This window comes from Balaenoptera ricei, chromosome 9 (assembly GCF_028023285.1).
Source record: "Balaenoptera ricei isolate mBalRic1 chromosome 9, mBalRic1.hap2, whole genome shotgun sequence".
In the NCBI taxonomy this organism is placed as follows: Eukaryota; Metazoa; Chordata; class Mammalia; order Artiodactyla; family Balaenopteridae; genus Balaenoptera; species Balaenoptera ricei.
In genome coordinates this window covers 111,615,498-111,632,406 of record NC_082647.1, presented here as the reverse complement: position 1 = coordinate 111,632,406, position 16,909 = coordinate 111,615,498, and the positions used below count along the sequence as shown (strand labels likewise).

Below are 16,909 nucleotides of genomic sequence, written 5' to 3'. Positions count from 1 at the left end.
AGGCTGGGGCCACTGCCTCAAGGATGAAATGGGTGCTCGCCTTCTCCCGGAGGCCCTGGAAATGAAGTGAAGTGACAAACCGCCAGCGCGGCACCCCCAGAGGCCCTGGCTCCAGCCCACCCTCGGCCAAGGCTCCCTTTCTCCTGAAGCACCTGCATCTTCTCAGGAGCCTGACGTCCCCCAGCTGCTCACACCTCCTAGAAAACCGCCCCACATCTTCCCCTGAGACCTAGAACTTTCTTCAGGGCCCACAGTGACCTTTCCACAAATATCTGAGCCGTGCACTGCAGGGTTAAGGACTGCACTAGGCCCTGTGTCCCTGGGTTCAGATCTGGGTCACCCATGCCACCCAGCTGACCCTGGGTCACCCATGCCACCCAGCTGACCCTGTGTTACCCATGCCACCCAGCTGACCCTGGGTCACCCATGCCACCCAGCTGACCCTGCGCTACCCGTGCCACCCAGCTGACCCTGCGTTACCCGTGCCACCCAGCTGGTCACACTCCTTAACCTCTCTGTGTCTCACCTTCCTCATGAAAACTGGCGGAAAGAGCAGCCCCTCTTCCGGGCTGTCGGAAGGATGAAGTGGGGTGACACATAGCGGCACTGTAAACGGTGCCTGGTAAGCACCCCACCGCCCGTGCCCTCCCTGAACTGTTGTCACTCTCTCCATGCGGCCACCTCCCCCTCTCCTGCCCAGACAGCAGGGTCGGGAGGACAGAGGCTTGGGCCACCCTCTAGCCTCACCCACAGGCAATACCAGCATCTGAGTGAGTGAGTGAGTGAGAGACTTTCTGCCCAGCTCTGCCGCCTCCGCCCACGTCCGGCGCCCCAGGTCTCGGGGTTCAGAGCCTCCCGGGGCACCGAGAGTCGAGCCTTCCTTTCCACTCACAGGGCTGGAGGCGAGGTCCACCTGGTCCCTCTGGCTGCCCCAGCCGGTTCCCAGACGCTCCCCTTTCCTCTCTGGCTTCTCTGCCATGCTGGCCGCGGTGGAATCTTCTAAGAACAAGCTCTGTCCATGGGGATGGAGCTCTTCCTCTCACATCCCTTTGACCGATCCCCCAGTTCTTCAAGATGAAGTCCAGACCCCCGGGCTGGCCCTGCAGACCACACGCTGTGGTCCCAACCCGTGGTTCAGGCATCTCAACGCGCCACCCTCAGTGCTCCCTTCCATCCTCCGGGGTGTGTCCGCCTGTCAGTTAGCCCCACGGGGGTGGGGACAGGCCCCTCACTCACTCCTGGCAGCCCCTCCCCTGGCACACGGCCCTCACCTTCCACCACCCAGACACACTTGGTCCACCTTTCCACCCAGCTCCAAATCTGACCGGCTTTTCCTCATCTCTTGGCTTCAAACAGGGGCCCTCCTGCAGTCAGGGCTGCAAGACCTTCCTTTATGTTGGTTTTAGCTGCTCTCCAATGTCTTGGCTTGGCCTGGTCCCCTCTGAGTCCTCACCCCTGTGCCCAGAGATGTTTATGAAATAATTGTGGGCAGTTTGCTACGTAGAAGGGCCAAGATCTGGCCTCTTCGCCAGCATAATAAACAAGGAGATGTTATATAAATACAGCAAGGATGCCGTGATTTCCAGCCGTCAACTGGGATGAGAAATGCTACTCTAAGATGTTCTACTGCTAATGGGAAATGAGAAGACCATTCTTTTTTTTCCTGAAGAGCCCCAATTCTGGTGATAACCGTGCTTTCAAAACTAGGAACCTGACTGAGTTCATTTTCACTCCAGTTCTCTGGTCATGAACTGCTGCTACTGTTTTTACTACTATTTTAAGTGAAGACCTGACACAGGAGCCAGAGCACGGCTGTCACAGTGGGTCACAGACAGCTGAGGCCATCACGGTGACTCATTTTCTGGCATGTGCCTAATCATTGGCTCGATGTTCCCAATGCAATGCTGAAACTATGACAACAATACACCACTCAGAGGCTGCATTCTTCGAAATAAGCTATTGTTTCCACTGCTGTGATACAACCCTGTACTTCACAAACGAGAGCGTTTGAAACTACAGTCATAAGTGGAGGTTTTCCCAAGCCTCATTACAAAGTTAACACAATGGACCATAATTTCAGGTTTAGGCTTTTACGTTCACTTGCAGGAAGCAGAGATGCAAAAACTTTTTATGCCCTTTTATAGAATCTGGAGACAGGAGATGAGGCTGAACGTGGGCTGGAAAGCCCGTCATCCAAATCCAACAGGGAGGTCAAGGTACACATCTGCTTTTGTGTACACAGCGAGGGCCCAGTGGGCAGTGGGAGGTGGTGGGGGGCATCCCCCCGACCCCGGGCTGGAGGAGCAGCAGACAGAGGCTGGTTTGACCTCCCAATTACCATTACTTTCCTGTAGCAAAAAAATAGAGTCAAGAGGAAGTTTGTCAAAACAACAAATATTGTTGAACACCTATTTATCTCAAGTTAATGAGCTTGGAGTGGCAGTTGACTAAGCTCTGAGATGTTTCCTGTGACAAACATAGACAGACTTATCAAAATTTAGATTGTCTACGGATCTGACTCTACCGGGGAATGTGTAAATCCTCTGGGGTTTTCCGTTTGGATCAGCAAAGTGTCTTCCTTTCCCGACACTTTCCCCAGTGGATCTACAGACTTGCTCGGTATTTTACCTCATTTCCAAACACATGTTTTTCAGGAAATCATCCTATGGTGCTATTTCGCAGAGAGGAGTCTACAGAGCAGCTGATCAAACACATGTGAGACATCGCTGACTGTGTCCATGCTGAACCTAGATTATTTACTTTATATTCTCTTTAATGGGTAAAGGATGTCGTGCAATGGTGTTGGACACAGCTTAGGTTTGGAGCAAAGATCTCCTCCAAAATCCTTCACTGGACCGACAGTCAGGAGACCCCAATCCAATCACAAGCTGCTCCACCATCTCCATATCAGTCAAGACAAGACCAAGGACGAAGGGGCGCCCAGGTCCAAGTGGCACCAAGAGGGTGCATTGGAAGACCTTGTTGTCCCATCTGCCATTCTTTACATCCACACCCTCATCAAGGAGGTGACCAGACAGCAGCCAACCACTTGCTCCTCCCTCAACATCCCCAGCCTGCAACATCAGGACCTCCTGCAGAGCAATAGGTGGTCACTACCACACGCTGACAAAAGAAAAGGGACATAAGTGAAACCTGGTGCAAAGCTTTTTCTCCCAATGATATACCACTTCTGCACGTAGCAAATAAATGAAAACATGTTTCAATGCCAATGCCTATTTAGCATTATAAAAACACTCCCTACCTAGTCTACATATAATAAATGCTGGAGAGGGCGTGGAAAAAAAGGGAACCCTCCTGCACTGTTGGTGGGAATGTAAATTGGTGCAGCCACTATGGAAAACAGTCTGGAGATTCCTTAAAAAATTAAAAATAGAGCTACCATATGATCCAGCAATCCCACTCCAGGACACGTATCCGGAGAAAACTCTCATTCGAAAAGATACATGCACCTCAGTGTTCACTGCAGCTCTATTTACAATAGCCAGGACATGGAAGCAACCTAAATGTCCATCAACAGAGGAATGGATAAAGAAGATGTGGTACATATACACAGTGGAATATTACTCAGCCATAAAAAAGAATGAAATAATGCCATTTGCAACAACATGGATGGACCTAGAGATTATCATGCTAAGTGAACTAAGTCAGACAAAGACAAATGTCATATCGTTTATATGTGGAACCTAAAAAAAAAAAAAAACAAGATGCAAATGAACTTATTTGCAAAACAAAAAGAGACCCACAGACATAGAAAACAAACTTACGGTTACCAAAGGGGAAGTGGTGGGGAAGGACAAATTAGGAGTATGGGATTAACATACACACACTATTATACGTAAAATACGGAAACAACAAGGACCCACTGGATAGCACATGGAACTCTACTCAATATTTTATAATAACCTATAAGGGAAAAGAATCTGAAAAAAATATGTATATGTATAACTGGATCACTTTGCTGTATACCTGAAACTAAGACAACATTGTAAATCAACTATACTTCAGTTAGAAAAAAAAAAACAACTCCCTACTTACATAAAAATGTTATGAGAATGAAGTGTGCACCCCTCCCGCACACGAGTGTATTATTAAAACCAGCCCAGTTTAAAAACAAGTCATCCATTACTTCCCATTAACCTCGCCAGGTAAAGTCTAAATGCTGACATACAAATACCTATCATTTTCAACTCAGAAAATGAGAAGTAAACAGCAAGAAAACATTCCAAACATATAATTTCCCCCTGGGGTTGCCATTCAGATGCCTTGTCTAAAAAGCAATGTTTTCCACAGACCAACAGTGAAAATAAAGAGAGAAAGGACATATTCTTCCAACTTCGGATGTGTAATTTATCAGCTATAACTGACAGATGGAAAGGATTCCACACAGGTTAAGTAAAGCTTCATAAAGCAGGATAAGTTATTTTTGTGAGTGTGACTAAAAACAAGCTTAAAAAGAAAAAAAAGGAATGATGGGCTGGCACAGACCCTGGGGGGCTAAGAGCACCTGTACAGGGACCTTCACGACACTAAGGTGCCCCCAGGTGGGCGCTCAATCAATTCCACCCGATGACGATGGCGATCCTTTCCACCTATGAGGCCCCCTTGGCCTCAGCTGCAGGACAGAGCATCATCAGTGCCGCCCTGAGGACCACCCCGGATATCCTGCCTCGTAGCTCCTCCGTGCTGGGAGGCCAGAGACGGGGGACATTCACCCCAGGAGCCCCCATCTCTGACGCCCACCCACCTGCAGGAGGTGGGCGGTGAAGGCTTCCCGGCTTACTGTGACACTCATGGCATGACCCACGGTCCGGCCAAGGCCGCCCACAACAAATCACACCCCCAGCCCTGTGAGTCTGGGTCTGCGTAGCTTCTACTTGGAGGGCAGCCCGTCTGTGGGGCAGAGCAGAGCCCTGCGTTTTCCCGAAACCTACAGGCACAAGACGCAGTGAACTGGGTCAACATCCTGGGCCAAGGGAGGGGCTGAAACGTCTATTAATTCCTAAGCCAGGATCGGCAGAATGTCTTGCTGGGGGAGAAGTCTGCATTCGAGGCGTCACGTCAATTCACAAGCACATTGTCTGTGCTCCACAAGAGCTGGGATCCCACCCCACTTACCTCTCCCAAAACAACACCCCACCCGGGCGACTCAGGGTTGCACATCTGGAGACCTATCAACACCGCTACCATCAGGTGGGTAACATCATGGGTCCCCCACACAAGCAAAAGCCACTTGGATGCTGACAAGGGGACTGTTTCTTCGGAAAAATGCCCTTGAGAAACGCAGGTGGTTCGGAAACAGCTCAGGGACATCACCTGCAGAAACCAGATGGTGGCTTTAGCCAATGGGACTTTGGAAACTATGTCCCAGGCTTCTACTCTGTGTGGTGGGTGACCTCAGGGTGAGGAGCAGGACACCAGCCTGGCGTCTTCAGCCATGTGACAATCCCACCCATAAGCTGTAGACAGAATTACATCCACCAACTTTGGAGCACCGATGGGGTTCCAACCTCCTGGGGCGGGGCTGGTGACGCCCGTCCCGTCAGCTGGAAAACATGCGTATCACAGATGACTACAAGGCTGAAATGAGGCAGGTCCTCGCGAAAAGCATTTCTGCTTCCTCCTTTGAGAAAAATGTCCAACCCCAAAGGCAGCATTCCATAAACGTGAAACATGATGGTCAGTGAAAAAAGAATTGACGAATAACAAGGAAATACTTTACACTGAAATCTTTTTCAATTTAAATTCATCTCGTTCCCAAACTAGTTTTCATTACTTTTCTGAATGTGGTAAAACTCCCCCCCTAACCTCATTCGGGACACTCTTCATCTGTGGATCACTGCATGGAAACTAGGCAACGGCACCTGAGAAGTGGTGGGGGAGGGCAGGGGGAGTGCTGTAGGACGGGTAGGGCATGAAAGACACTCAGCTTCGTGACCCCCAGGAACACCTCTTTTTAAAAGCTTTTTTTTTTTTAATTGAAGTATAGTTGATTTTCAATGTTGTGTTAATTTCTGCTGTACAGCAAAGTGACTCAGTTATACATATATATGTATATGCATTCTTTTTCATATTCTTTTCCATTATGGTTTATCACGGGATATTGAATACAGTTCCCTGTGCTCTACAATAGGACCTTGTTGTTTATCCATCCTATATATAATCGTTTGTATCTGCTAATCCCAAACTCCCAATCCATCCCTCCCCCCTCCCCCTCCCCCTCCCCCTCGGCAACCACCACCTTTTAAATCCGCTGACAGGTATGCAGACCACGCCTCCTGTGTGTGATGCTGTCCAGACACTCTTAACCACTGGGATGTAAGAAGGGGTTCAGACACAGCATCAGAGGGAGAAAGTTTTCAAGCCAACTCCATGTGATAATTATAGGCAGCAAGACAGACGGGCGGGCAGACGGGTGGCGAATTCTGGCAGGGAGCTACTCTCAGTGGCAAATGTCTAGATTCTGGCCACGGGGAATCAGTCTCTTTCCAACCTAATGGCTTGTTTATTGAACATTAGTGGATTTTGCTCTTAATTAATAGGGCTCCAGCCAACACAACTATCAATATGTTTTAAGTCTCAGGAATTAGCCACGGGAACACAAGTCTACACTTTTGCTGTATTATCACTCCCACCTGAGCTATTTTTAAATTCAACTCCCTAAACATCAGGTTTGCAAAAACTGCCAGAATCTGATTTGGGAGTCTGCTGCTTTGCCCATTGCTGGGAGTGAGCTTAAACATCACGTCACCGCCACCTGCACACACACACGCGCATGCACACGCACTCGCGTTCACAGCCCATTTTCCCAAGTCTCCTAACTCAGTTTGCTACCTAAGCATTTAATCATTCAAGCCACTCCCACGTAACTGGAGGGTCAACACATCTGGTCCACTCCCTGAGCTGAAGGCTGAATGGAGAATAGATGCTGAGACAAATGCTTTGCAGGGGCTCCTCATCCTTTCTGCCATCCCTTTCCTAACCCACCCAACTTCCCAGGCGGGAACCCTGATTCTCCTGTGGCGGCCACCCCGGGGGCCCAGGCTTGGAAATCTTCCTCCCTCTCCCCCCCCCGCCCTTTTCAGGCCGGTGCCCATTCTGAACAAGACAGAATGGGCAGGGCACCCGTAACAGGAACAGAGACATCGTAAAAAGCAAACTGTTGGTGCCCTGATCTGTTCCAAATGAAGCCGTGGGGTCAGGGCCAGGCTGGTGCACGGGGCTCTCCTGGATGGCCTGGGAGGGTGTCACTGCCGTCCGGAGATGCCAGCTGCCCAGCAGGTGCTGTCACAGACCCATAGCCACACTGTGGAGGAAGCCCTGCACCACGGCTGTGAGTGAGGCTGAGAGCAAACTAAGGCCATGTTTCCAGCAGAGGCCCAGGAGCTGCCGGGGGCCCCCAGTCTGAAGAAACTGGGGGTCCCCCAGGACCCTGGAGGAGGAGGAGGAGGAGCAAGGACACCTGCCTGGTCTGCCCACTTTCACCTGAGCTCCTCCCAGCCCCCACAGAGAGTCAGAGACTCGAGCACACTAGCAACGATGCCGGGAAGCTCCCTGGTCCCGTCCCCTCTTCCTCCAAGACTGTAAAGGACCAGGTGATGAGGACGAAGCCAGCGGAGAGCATGCTGGAAACAGGAGCTCTTGGGCACCGCTGGTGGGAATGCCACACGGCGCAGCTGTTGTGTAAAGCAGGACGGCGATTCCCAAAAAGTTAAACACAGAACTGCCTACAGTCCAGCAATCCCACTCCTGGGAGGATACGGGGGAGGGAGTCAAAGCAGAGACGGGTATCTGCAGTCTCACGTCCAGAGGAACATCATTCACAGCAGCCGGTGGTGGAGGCCAAAGTGTCCACTGACAAGTGCTGTGAGTACACTTTCAGCCTTAAAAAGGAAGGAAATTCCGACACCTGCTACCACATGGATGAACCTTGAGGACATTATGCTAGGTTACACAAGCCAGTTACAGAAAGAGAAATACTGTATGAGTCCACCTATATGAGGTCCCTAGAGGAGTCAAATCCATGGAGACAGAAAGTAGGATGGTGGGCGCCAGGAGCTGGGGGAAGGGGATGGGGAGTGAGTGTTTAATGGATACAGAGTTTCGGTTCCGGCAGAAAAAAAATCGTGGAGCTGGAGGTGGTGACGCCTGCACAACAACGTGAATGGACTTAATGCCACGGAGCTGTACCAATGGTAAATGCTATATCATGTAAAGTTTACAACGATAAAGGCAAAGACTGGGTCAACAGACATGAGCAAAGGGAAAGGGCAACTCAAAGTAAAGGGCATGTCCCCTTCCTCCCCCCACCTCAGGCTGGGTTGGAGCAGATGGAGTCTGTCCACGGGCCCCGGCAGAGCCCCCAGACAGGGAGAAGCAGGTCCCCTGTGACTTGGCATCCTGGCTCAGCCTGTTCGGGCGGCTATGACGAAACACCACAGACCGGTGGCTTCCAAGCAACAGTCATGTATTGCTCGCAGCTCTGGAGGACGGAAGGCCAAAGCCGGGGTGCTGGCGTGGTCCGGGGGGGCCCTATCCCGGGCCGCAGACTTCTCACTGTACCTCCGCACAGTGTAAGGGCCAAGGGAGCGCTCAGGGTGTCCTTTGTAAGGGCGCTAATCCTAATCCCAATGATGAGGGCCCCACCCCAGAGGCCCACCTCCTAATATCACCACCTTGGAGGTTAGGAATTCAACATGTTAATCTGGGAGGGACACAGACATTCAGACCACAGCAGGACTTCCACAGACTTCCATCTCCTCTCTCAGCCACCATCACTTTGCATCGTCTAATACTGTCACTCTAGTTCCACAAAATCAGACGTCCAACACATCCCAAGTCTGCAAAGGCAGGATGGCACAGCTGGCAAGGCCAGTCGGAGTGGATCGGGCTGAATGGTGTAGTAACAACTGATCTTTCTGTTGTCCTATAGTCTGGCAAAAGCAAGATGAAGCCGCCGGTTTTTAAAAAGTCAGTTTTTACAAAAGAAGGGTCTATCATTTCTGGGAACACTTCTGATCCTATGATTTTAGATGTCATATGAGTCTTGAGCTCATCTTATCCAATACCCTCCACCAATCACGGGGAAGCAGGGCTCATCTACAGAACTGCAGCTGTGCATCGTGTCCTGTGCCACGAAGTTATGACACAATTTATCACCAGGTAGCATCCCTGCCCCCCAGGAGCCCGTAAGTCAGAGGGTCAGAAACAAGTAAATGGAAACCCACATGAGGGTTTCCAACAGGGGAATCACCACCGCCACAAGAGGCGAAGGTCAGGGCTCTCATCCAAGACTGGAGGAGGGGTCTCGAAGGCCTTCGATGGAGCCCCCAGCTGCAGCTGGGTGAGGGAGCAGGAACCACCTAGGAAAGGAGAAGAAAAGCCCACGGGCCACGGGGAGAGAGAAAGTCTGAGAAAGCAGGGCACAGTCTGGTTCAGGAAGGATAAGGGGGCAGGGAAGAAAGAAGAGACCGAACTGCATGCCCTCTAGGGCGCCACCGGCCACACCTGGCTGTTGACATGTAAATGAATGAAAATTGAAGAAAGTGCAAAATTCAGCTGCACATCCCAAGTGCTCAGGGGCTCCTGGACTGGACACAGATACAGAGCACCCTTACCCTCACAGAGTTTCGTGGGGCCGCCCTGGGCTGGGAAACAGGCAGGAGCCCCCCCAGGACAGGCCAGCAGGCTCGGCTCAGAAGGTCAGTTTAATCCCGCACAACTGACACCGGGACCCAAGTCTTCTTCTTCCTGAGCCCGTTTTCCTTCCACCAAGCCTGCCTGTCTGCCTTTGATAGGAGAAAGTGAAACAGGATTAATGACCAAGCACAAGGCATTCTAGATTAGGGGGACACAGGTCTGGCCCAGTTGGGTGAGAGCACGTCCACGTGTGTCCACGTGTGTCCAGGGAGAAAGACAGCCTGCTTGCCCTCGCCTGGAGGGAGCGGAGAGTGTCCCCGAGACAACGGGTCCTCATCTGAGATCTTGGACAACACAGCGAGAAGGAAGGGGGAGAGCAACGAACCGGGCCTCCTGGTCTATCTGGCTCATCTTTGGGAATTTGTGTCCGTTTTTTCCAAAAAGGATAAGGACTTCAATGATCTTTCTAAAGCAATCAGTGTCTCTTAAAAAGGTAACATTTGGTTTGGCAGAGGTGGGGATTGGCTCTACAACAGGGTTTGTGAGAAAGTGTTTGTGGTCCGTCTCATCAAATGTACCTCAATAAAATACATCTTAGCCGTCGCTTGAAAAGCTTTTCCTTTAATTTTTAAATAGAAATGTTTTTGGCTGTGGAAATTATTCTAATTGAACTTGACCTGTAGAAGACACGGTCCTGGCAAGCAATAGCTCAGCACCTAATTAGGGGACAAATGGAAGCCTGTGAAAACCCTCAAGGCTGCAGTGTGCCCCCAGCCGGGGAAGTGAGCGTCCTCGTTTCTGAAGCGGGGGACCATCCCTGAGACGGACAGGAGGAAACGCAGATGCTGCCGAAGACCCACCAGAGTACGTAGCCAAATCTACTTTAGAATAAACACCATTAGGTCTTGAAAACAATGACCGTCATTAGCTGTGTATAAAAAGCAAATGAAACCATATAAAGTATTGATATAAGTCAGAAAAAAAGCTGAATACTACGACTGGAAGAGACAGGTAGAAAATAAAGAACTATGGGAACATGAAGGAAAAGTGATAAAAGACACTGCCATCAACTCAGGGGCTGAAAGCCAGCAAGTGGTCCTGGACAGTGAACCCTGCAGTGACAAGGTGAAAGTGAGGAAGCAAAGGTGTAAAATGGTGGGGGGCAGGGGAGAGATTCAAAATTCGCTTAAAAGAAAATCATAAAAGAGTAAAAAGGCATATTATCCCTATGTCAATAACATACATCAATATTAAATGGCCTAAATCAAGAAAAAATACAAAGATGAAGATATATAAAAGCCTTCAATGGATCATGAGATTTCAAATCTATATTCTGTTGTAGTATAAAGCAACTGAAAAAATGTACAACTAAAATTACCCAAAACATACAATCCACAGACCCCACAATTATATGTGGATGGGGAGAGAATAAAGGGGTGCAGGAAACGCATACTAAATACACTACCTCTCCACTGAACGTTTTTATTTAGTTCAAGTCCAGATCACAACCAACTGTTCCTATGTTTTAAACTTGCACATCCCCAGTCTAAACATTACTTTGGTGTCAAATATCTCGGCTCACTTTTTAAAACTGATGGTCAATTAAAAATGTAAATTTAATAACAAAGCACAAAAGGCCTAGAAACCTAAACTGCTCATTGGTGTGCAGACAGCCTATAATCACAGTTTTCTTAATAATTACGGAAGCACTCTTGGGTGTTCAGAAATTACTTCACTTCCCAGGTCCCAAACTAAAGAGGCCACTGGACCCAGACCTGCATGCACGTGGGGGTGTCACTTGCCTGCACCTACCCAATAATAATCCACTCTGCTGGCGCCAGAAAAGTCAGGCAGGGAGGGACAGAGGAGGGGCTGCAGGCTGCCGTGCCCAGAGTCAGGAGAACCCAGCACAGTACAAACGTCATTACACCAAATTTAATCGTATATTAGCTTCACCTTCATTATACAACCACTGAGAAATACTTACAGCGCTCTGAGATGATTTGCTATTGTAACAGGGAAATGTCCAACTCCTCTTACGTGTTAAGAAAATTTTAAGAAAAACTATAATTACAAAAGAGTAAAATTCCTAAGCTTCCTTTCCACCTTATATCAAACAATAACTTTGACATTCTTAAATGAACTGCCAACATAACATCTAAAAAATACAGCTCAAATTAAATGGGAAAAGTTTAATGCAGCCAATAATTAGACACACTGTCATTTTTAAGAATGTAAATACATTTTCTAACACATTAGCCAAAAACCTAGAAACCTTAAAAAAAAAAAAAAAGGCCTAGAAGCCTAAACCTGTTATTATGGGGCACACCTGTTAATATTTTATTATCTCTGTATGCTCGTGAGAGGTGAGGTAGGAAATGCTGAGTTGGCCACCCAAGTTTACTGTCGGCAGTAGCGGCCTCCTATACTGAACGCTAAGTTGGGTGTTGAAAGGACTCAAGGAGCTCAAGTTTCCCACTTGAATTAATATTTTAAAAATTATTTCTTGTTCTAATAACTTGATTAAATAAAGACGAATTTATGCAGAAAAAGGATTACCAGCTATGTCTCCAGGAAGCACACTTTTTGATGAGACTGACCAGCAAACTTCCACTGATTTTTACATAAGCACACTGTCTGAATGCAGTCAGTGGTCAAAGGCACCAGCTGTTTAGACATTTCATGTCACTGGAGACTATTTTATTCTACAGAAATACGTGTTTCCGCCATAGAAAAAAAAAAATTAACCAGTATCCTACCAAACTCACCAATGTTCTGTCTCTTATTCATATAGCGTCCAGTGGGACAGGTAACCCTGTGTCCATCACCAACTACTGGGACAGATCTCACACATACTCAAACTAAAAGTAAGCCAATAAACTTTGTCTTAAATGGACTTAAAGATATTTTAAAACCTCACCCAAAGGTAATTTACCTTTACTTGCATTCTAGAATATTCCATCAATTATCATACCTCAACTGAGCTCTGAAATTCCTAAAAAGTCACATCAAGTCTGACTGTTAGTTTTTGCATATGTCTTCTTTCCTAAAAGAATACTTTCCCCAGACAGTTTTAAGTTAGTCTTAAGTTATGATTTTAATGAAATTACCAGTAAAAACCTATAATTTCAATCCAACTAAAATGTATACTTGTGTTCTCAACAAAGATAACTAATAACTCTGCATTAATAATTTAGGCAGACATACGATGGGTGAGTTTACATTCACTAAGTCCTCTGGCCCTTCAGTAATCCTCAAGAAGGGCTGTCATACACCGTATTTTATAATGTGAAATCTCCTTAATTCATTGTCCCCCATCCAGCCCATTACAAGGAAAAGTGCCAGTTTCAGTGAAGGACAACAAATTCGTTACATCAGTTATCTGCTATCGTGCAGAGAAGTGATAACTTACCGAAAGTGGGATTGGATAACCAATCATGGCAGTATCAGAGAAAAAACAAATTCCCCGGAGTACGTGGCAAGCACTGCCTTATTCTCAGGCAATGTAGGAACCAGTCAGAGAGACAAGACTGTAATTTCGGTGAAGAACCAAGAGAAGCTGACTACCACCAATCATGTACCAAAGCCAAAATTTTCACATCTGTATCTTTCCTTTCTGGTAGGCAACCAATACACCTAAATCACATAAAACGTTCAAAAATACCCAAGACCATTTCTTTCCTCTGATTTTAAGCACGTTGATATTTGCTTGACTTCACTAAAATGTACTAAAACAAATGACAAATGATACAATAATTGGGAATAATAGACTTAAAAGCACTATGTCTACATTTCTTGGACAAAGATGTTCAAACAAGCAGATCGGAGGTTCTGGATGTGAGTGTGGGGACAGAACCAAATGCATCAATAATAACAATCTCAGGGTTTCCCTGGGGACGCAGTGGTTGAGAATCTGCCTGCCAATGCAGGGGACATGGGTTCGAGCCCTGGTCTGGGAAGATCCCACATGCCACGGAGCAACTGGGCCCGTGAGCCAGAACTACTGAGCCTGCGCGTCTGGAGCTTGTGCTCCGCTGCAAGAGAGGCCACGACAGTGAGAGGCCCGTGCACCGCGATGAAGAGTAGCCCCCGCTCACTGCAACTAGAGAAAGCCCTCACACAGAAACGAAGACCCAACACAGCCAAAAATAAATAAATAAAATAATTTTTTTAAAAAACCAAAAAACAAATAATAACAATCTCAGTTTTGTTACCATATCCACAGCAAAAGTCCTTAGTCTCCCTGGGGAACTTGGATGCGAAGGCCAACCAGAGCTCTGCAAAGCACTGTGAACCAGACCCAGGGTGACTGCCCTCTTACTTACACAGTACCAGCCTGGAAAGAGGGCCCCATTCTTAGGGCTCCCCGTTTCACTTCTACGATCAGATTCCTTTAAAGGATCTCACAGATAGTTTTTGGATACCGTTTCGCTGGCCTCTTAAACGTTCTCTCCTTCAAATATATTTATAAGGTAGTTTTGCCAAAAAACGATTCCGTCTCCTTAAACAGGCTCATTAAATAAGCTCCGAAGACGGCAGATTTAGAGGCAATTCTGTTTCACATTTCTCTAAGTCATTTTGCAATGACCACTACCATGAAAAAGGATTTCCCACGTGTATTTTCTTTGCGGGAGATTTGTTTATTCAAACGTAATTACATAACCACTAAGCGCCCTGCAAAAAAAAAAAAAGTTCTTTTTAACATTCCTCAGCCTCAGGATTATTTGATTTGCTAACCTGGCTCACTTTTTCCTGGCATTAAAGGGAGAGTTAAAAAAAAAAAGCCAGTTTTTGAAAACCTTTTGCGCACTTGGGCAGCACCGCGGCCTATGGGCACACGCGGGCAGGATGAGTCAGTGGGATACACTGCAAAGAAATGAGATTAGTTGTCCCCAAAGCTGCCTCGCTGGAGACCAGTTGCTAGAGGGGAACGTGGGCCCCTTCGGTAAGCAGGTGCAGGGCCCACCCCAGGCACTCATTCCATTTGCAGGACTCATCACACATTTGCTCCAGGCCCGTAAGACAGTTCGCAGGTCCTGGGTGCGCCCCGCGGAGACGCAAGGCAGCCGCAAGCAGAGCGCGCGACGTCGCAGCGCAGCGGCCACCAGGCCCCGTGGGGTCGTGCAAGGTTCAAATTCCGCCTCAGGATCCGGTTAAAGACCAGGCTTGTTTTTCTCGTATTAGGGAAGTTACTCTTTCTGCGAGTAAAATATGAACGTGACATGCAATCCACACACGCGAGGTGTGGGCATGGAAAACAGACCCCGCGAAGGTTTGGGCAGGGGCACGACCACGCCAGCCGGGATGGGAGCCCCGACTATACTCCGATGCTGGGGTCCCTGACGCGGGCCCGGTCCGCCCCGCCTGTGCCCTGTGCAGGGGAGCCCCGAAAAGCCAGCCGGGGCGGGGGAGCAGCGGTCAGGAGAACCTCCAGGGCAGTGCCCTCTACACAGCCCTCCCGAGACCGCCGCACCCAGGCGCCTCCGGGAGCCCGGAACCTGTTCCCCTTCCTTTTGGGGGGAAGGTAGAGCATACGGTGGGGCGGGGTGCCGTGCCAGGTGCAGGGTGACCAGACTGGAACGCAGGCGGGCACCGGGCAAGTCAGCGATAGGGCTGGGGGCCGGGGCCGAGGCTCCACCGCCTTCCCACCCCCCCGCCCCCGGGGAGCCCTCGTGGGTGGCAGAGGAAGGCTCGGGGCTCGGTGGGGCTCTGCCCGCGGGGAGCCCCCAAAGGGAGCGCGCCCACAAACGCACCCACGCGAAAAGCGCCCGGGCCTCAGCCTGACACTGTTACCCGGGCAACGACCCGGGAGCACAAAGTACACAACCCCCTTCCCTCGCGGGGCGCGGGCCCGCGGGCCGGAGAGGGGCGCCCCCGCCCCGAGTGCGCGCCGTGCGGGCGCGGGCGTCCGAGCCGAGCGGAGCCCGGAGCCGCTTACCCGGTCGGGGGCTTGGCCGCCGAGGCGCGCGGCGCGTCCATGGAGCCGGCGGGCGGGGGGCGCGGGCGGCGCTTGGGCCCCGCGAGTCAGGCGCTCGCAGCCGCCGCCGCCGCCCTCATCCACTTTTTCCGCGCTGACCCATCGTCCTCCCTCGCGGGCCGGCGGAGGACAGCGGCGGGGCCGGGACGACGGAAGGGGCTGGAACCGACCCGCGCGGGCGGGAGCGCGGGCCGCGCGGGGAGGGGCCGGCGCGGGGCGGGGGCGCCGGGAGTAAGGTGCGCCGCGCCCCCGGGAGCGCCGCCCCCGCCGCCGCCGCGCGCCTCCCGAGCGGCGGACCCGGCCCGCGGCGCGCGTCCGGGACACAGGCCCGGCGGCACCGGCGCCCGGGGGCGATTCCCGGCCCGCCGCCGCGCCGCCGCCCGCTTCCCCCGGACCTCCGGGCCCCGGGAGCGCGCCGCGCCGCGGCGGGGAGGAGCTGCGGGGGGGAAGCACCTGGCAGCGGCGGGGCCCGGCGAGGGCGAGGTGGGCGGACCGGCGGGAGGACTGAGGTTGGCGATCGAAGAGTGAGTGAGCGGTGCCAGGCTCGCTGCCCTGGAACCCGAAAGAACCTCCATCCGGGCAACGGAGCTCTGGTGCGGTGGGTCTCAAAGTGGGTGCCTGACCTGCAGCATCTGGGAGCCGGCTAGAAATGCAGATTCGGGCCCCGCCCCGGCGTCCGGAGCCGGAAGCTGCGGGCGCTGGAGCCGGCCCAGAGGTGCTCCCGGAGCTCGGGTGGACGCGCGCTCGACTTTGCCTAGTTGTTCTCGAGGCGCCGCGGTCGCGCTGCCCCGCGGTGGGTCCGAGTGCTGGCCGCGGGCAGAAATGCCAGCAGAGGTAGCCCGCGGGGGGCCCAGAGCAAGCCAGCCAGAGGCCCCCGATATGGCGAGCTTCACCCCACACGCCTCCTAACCCACCCCAAAGCCACAAAAGGGATCTGGGCTAGTGCGAAAGTCTAACAGAAATGACTCTTTGCTGTGGTTCCAACGACTAGACTAAAAGGCGAGTAAGTGAGCCTGCAGGGATCGGTGTCGGAGGAGGTGCGCCTTCGGATCTTAAACTTGGATGAGGAATCCCGAGGCCAGCCTGAGCCGTCCTCCCTCTACCCTCCAGCTTTCCTATTAACGAAGCGGGGGCGTTGGGGGGGGGGGCGGTCTAGACACAGAATGTTAAGTTCTTGCCCGGACCTGAAAGGCCTTAAGTGCTGAGGCCGGGGCGCCCACCCAGAAGCCTGTTCCTACCTCTGCGCTCGGCCTCGGAGCCCAGCGCCCTGCGGCT

General features: G+C 51.0%; 1 protein-coding gene across 8 annotated transcripts in view; it reads right to left on the bottom strand.

Annotated features, from left to right (window-relative positions):
• COBL (cordon-bleu WH2 repeat protein) overlaps positions 1-16,273 on the bottom strand; it is a 272,457-nt gene extending 256,184 nt beyond the window's left edge. For 3 of the 8 annotated variants that reach the window (XM_059934334.1, XM_059934336.1, XM_059934340.1), the window contains exon 1: positions 16,088-16,272. In XM_059934334.1, the coding sequence (XP_059790317.1) occupies positions 16,088-16,209 (122 nt within the window). In that variant the 5' untranslated portion in view covers positions 16,210-16,272. Of the gene's footprint in view, positions 1-15,595; positions 15,850-16,087 lie in introns of those variants that run through there. The other 5 variants (XM_059934332.1, XM_059934333.1, XM_059934339.1 and 2 more) reach the window with 4 other exon arrangements.
• Between the last annotated feature and the right edge of the window lie 636 nt (positions 16,274-16,909).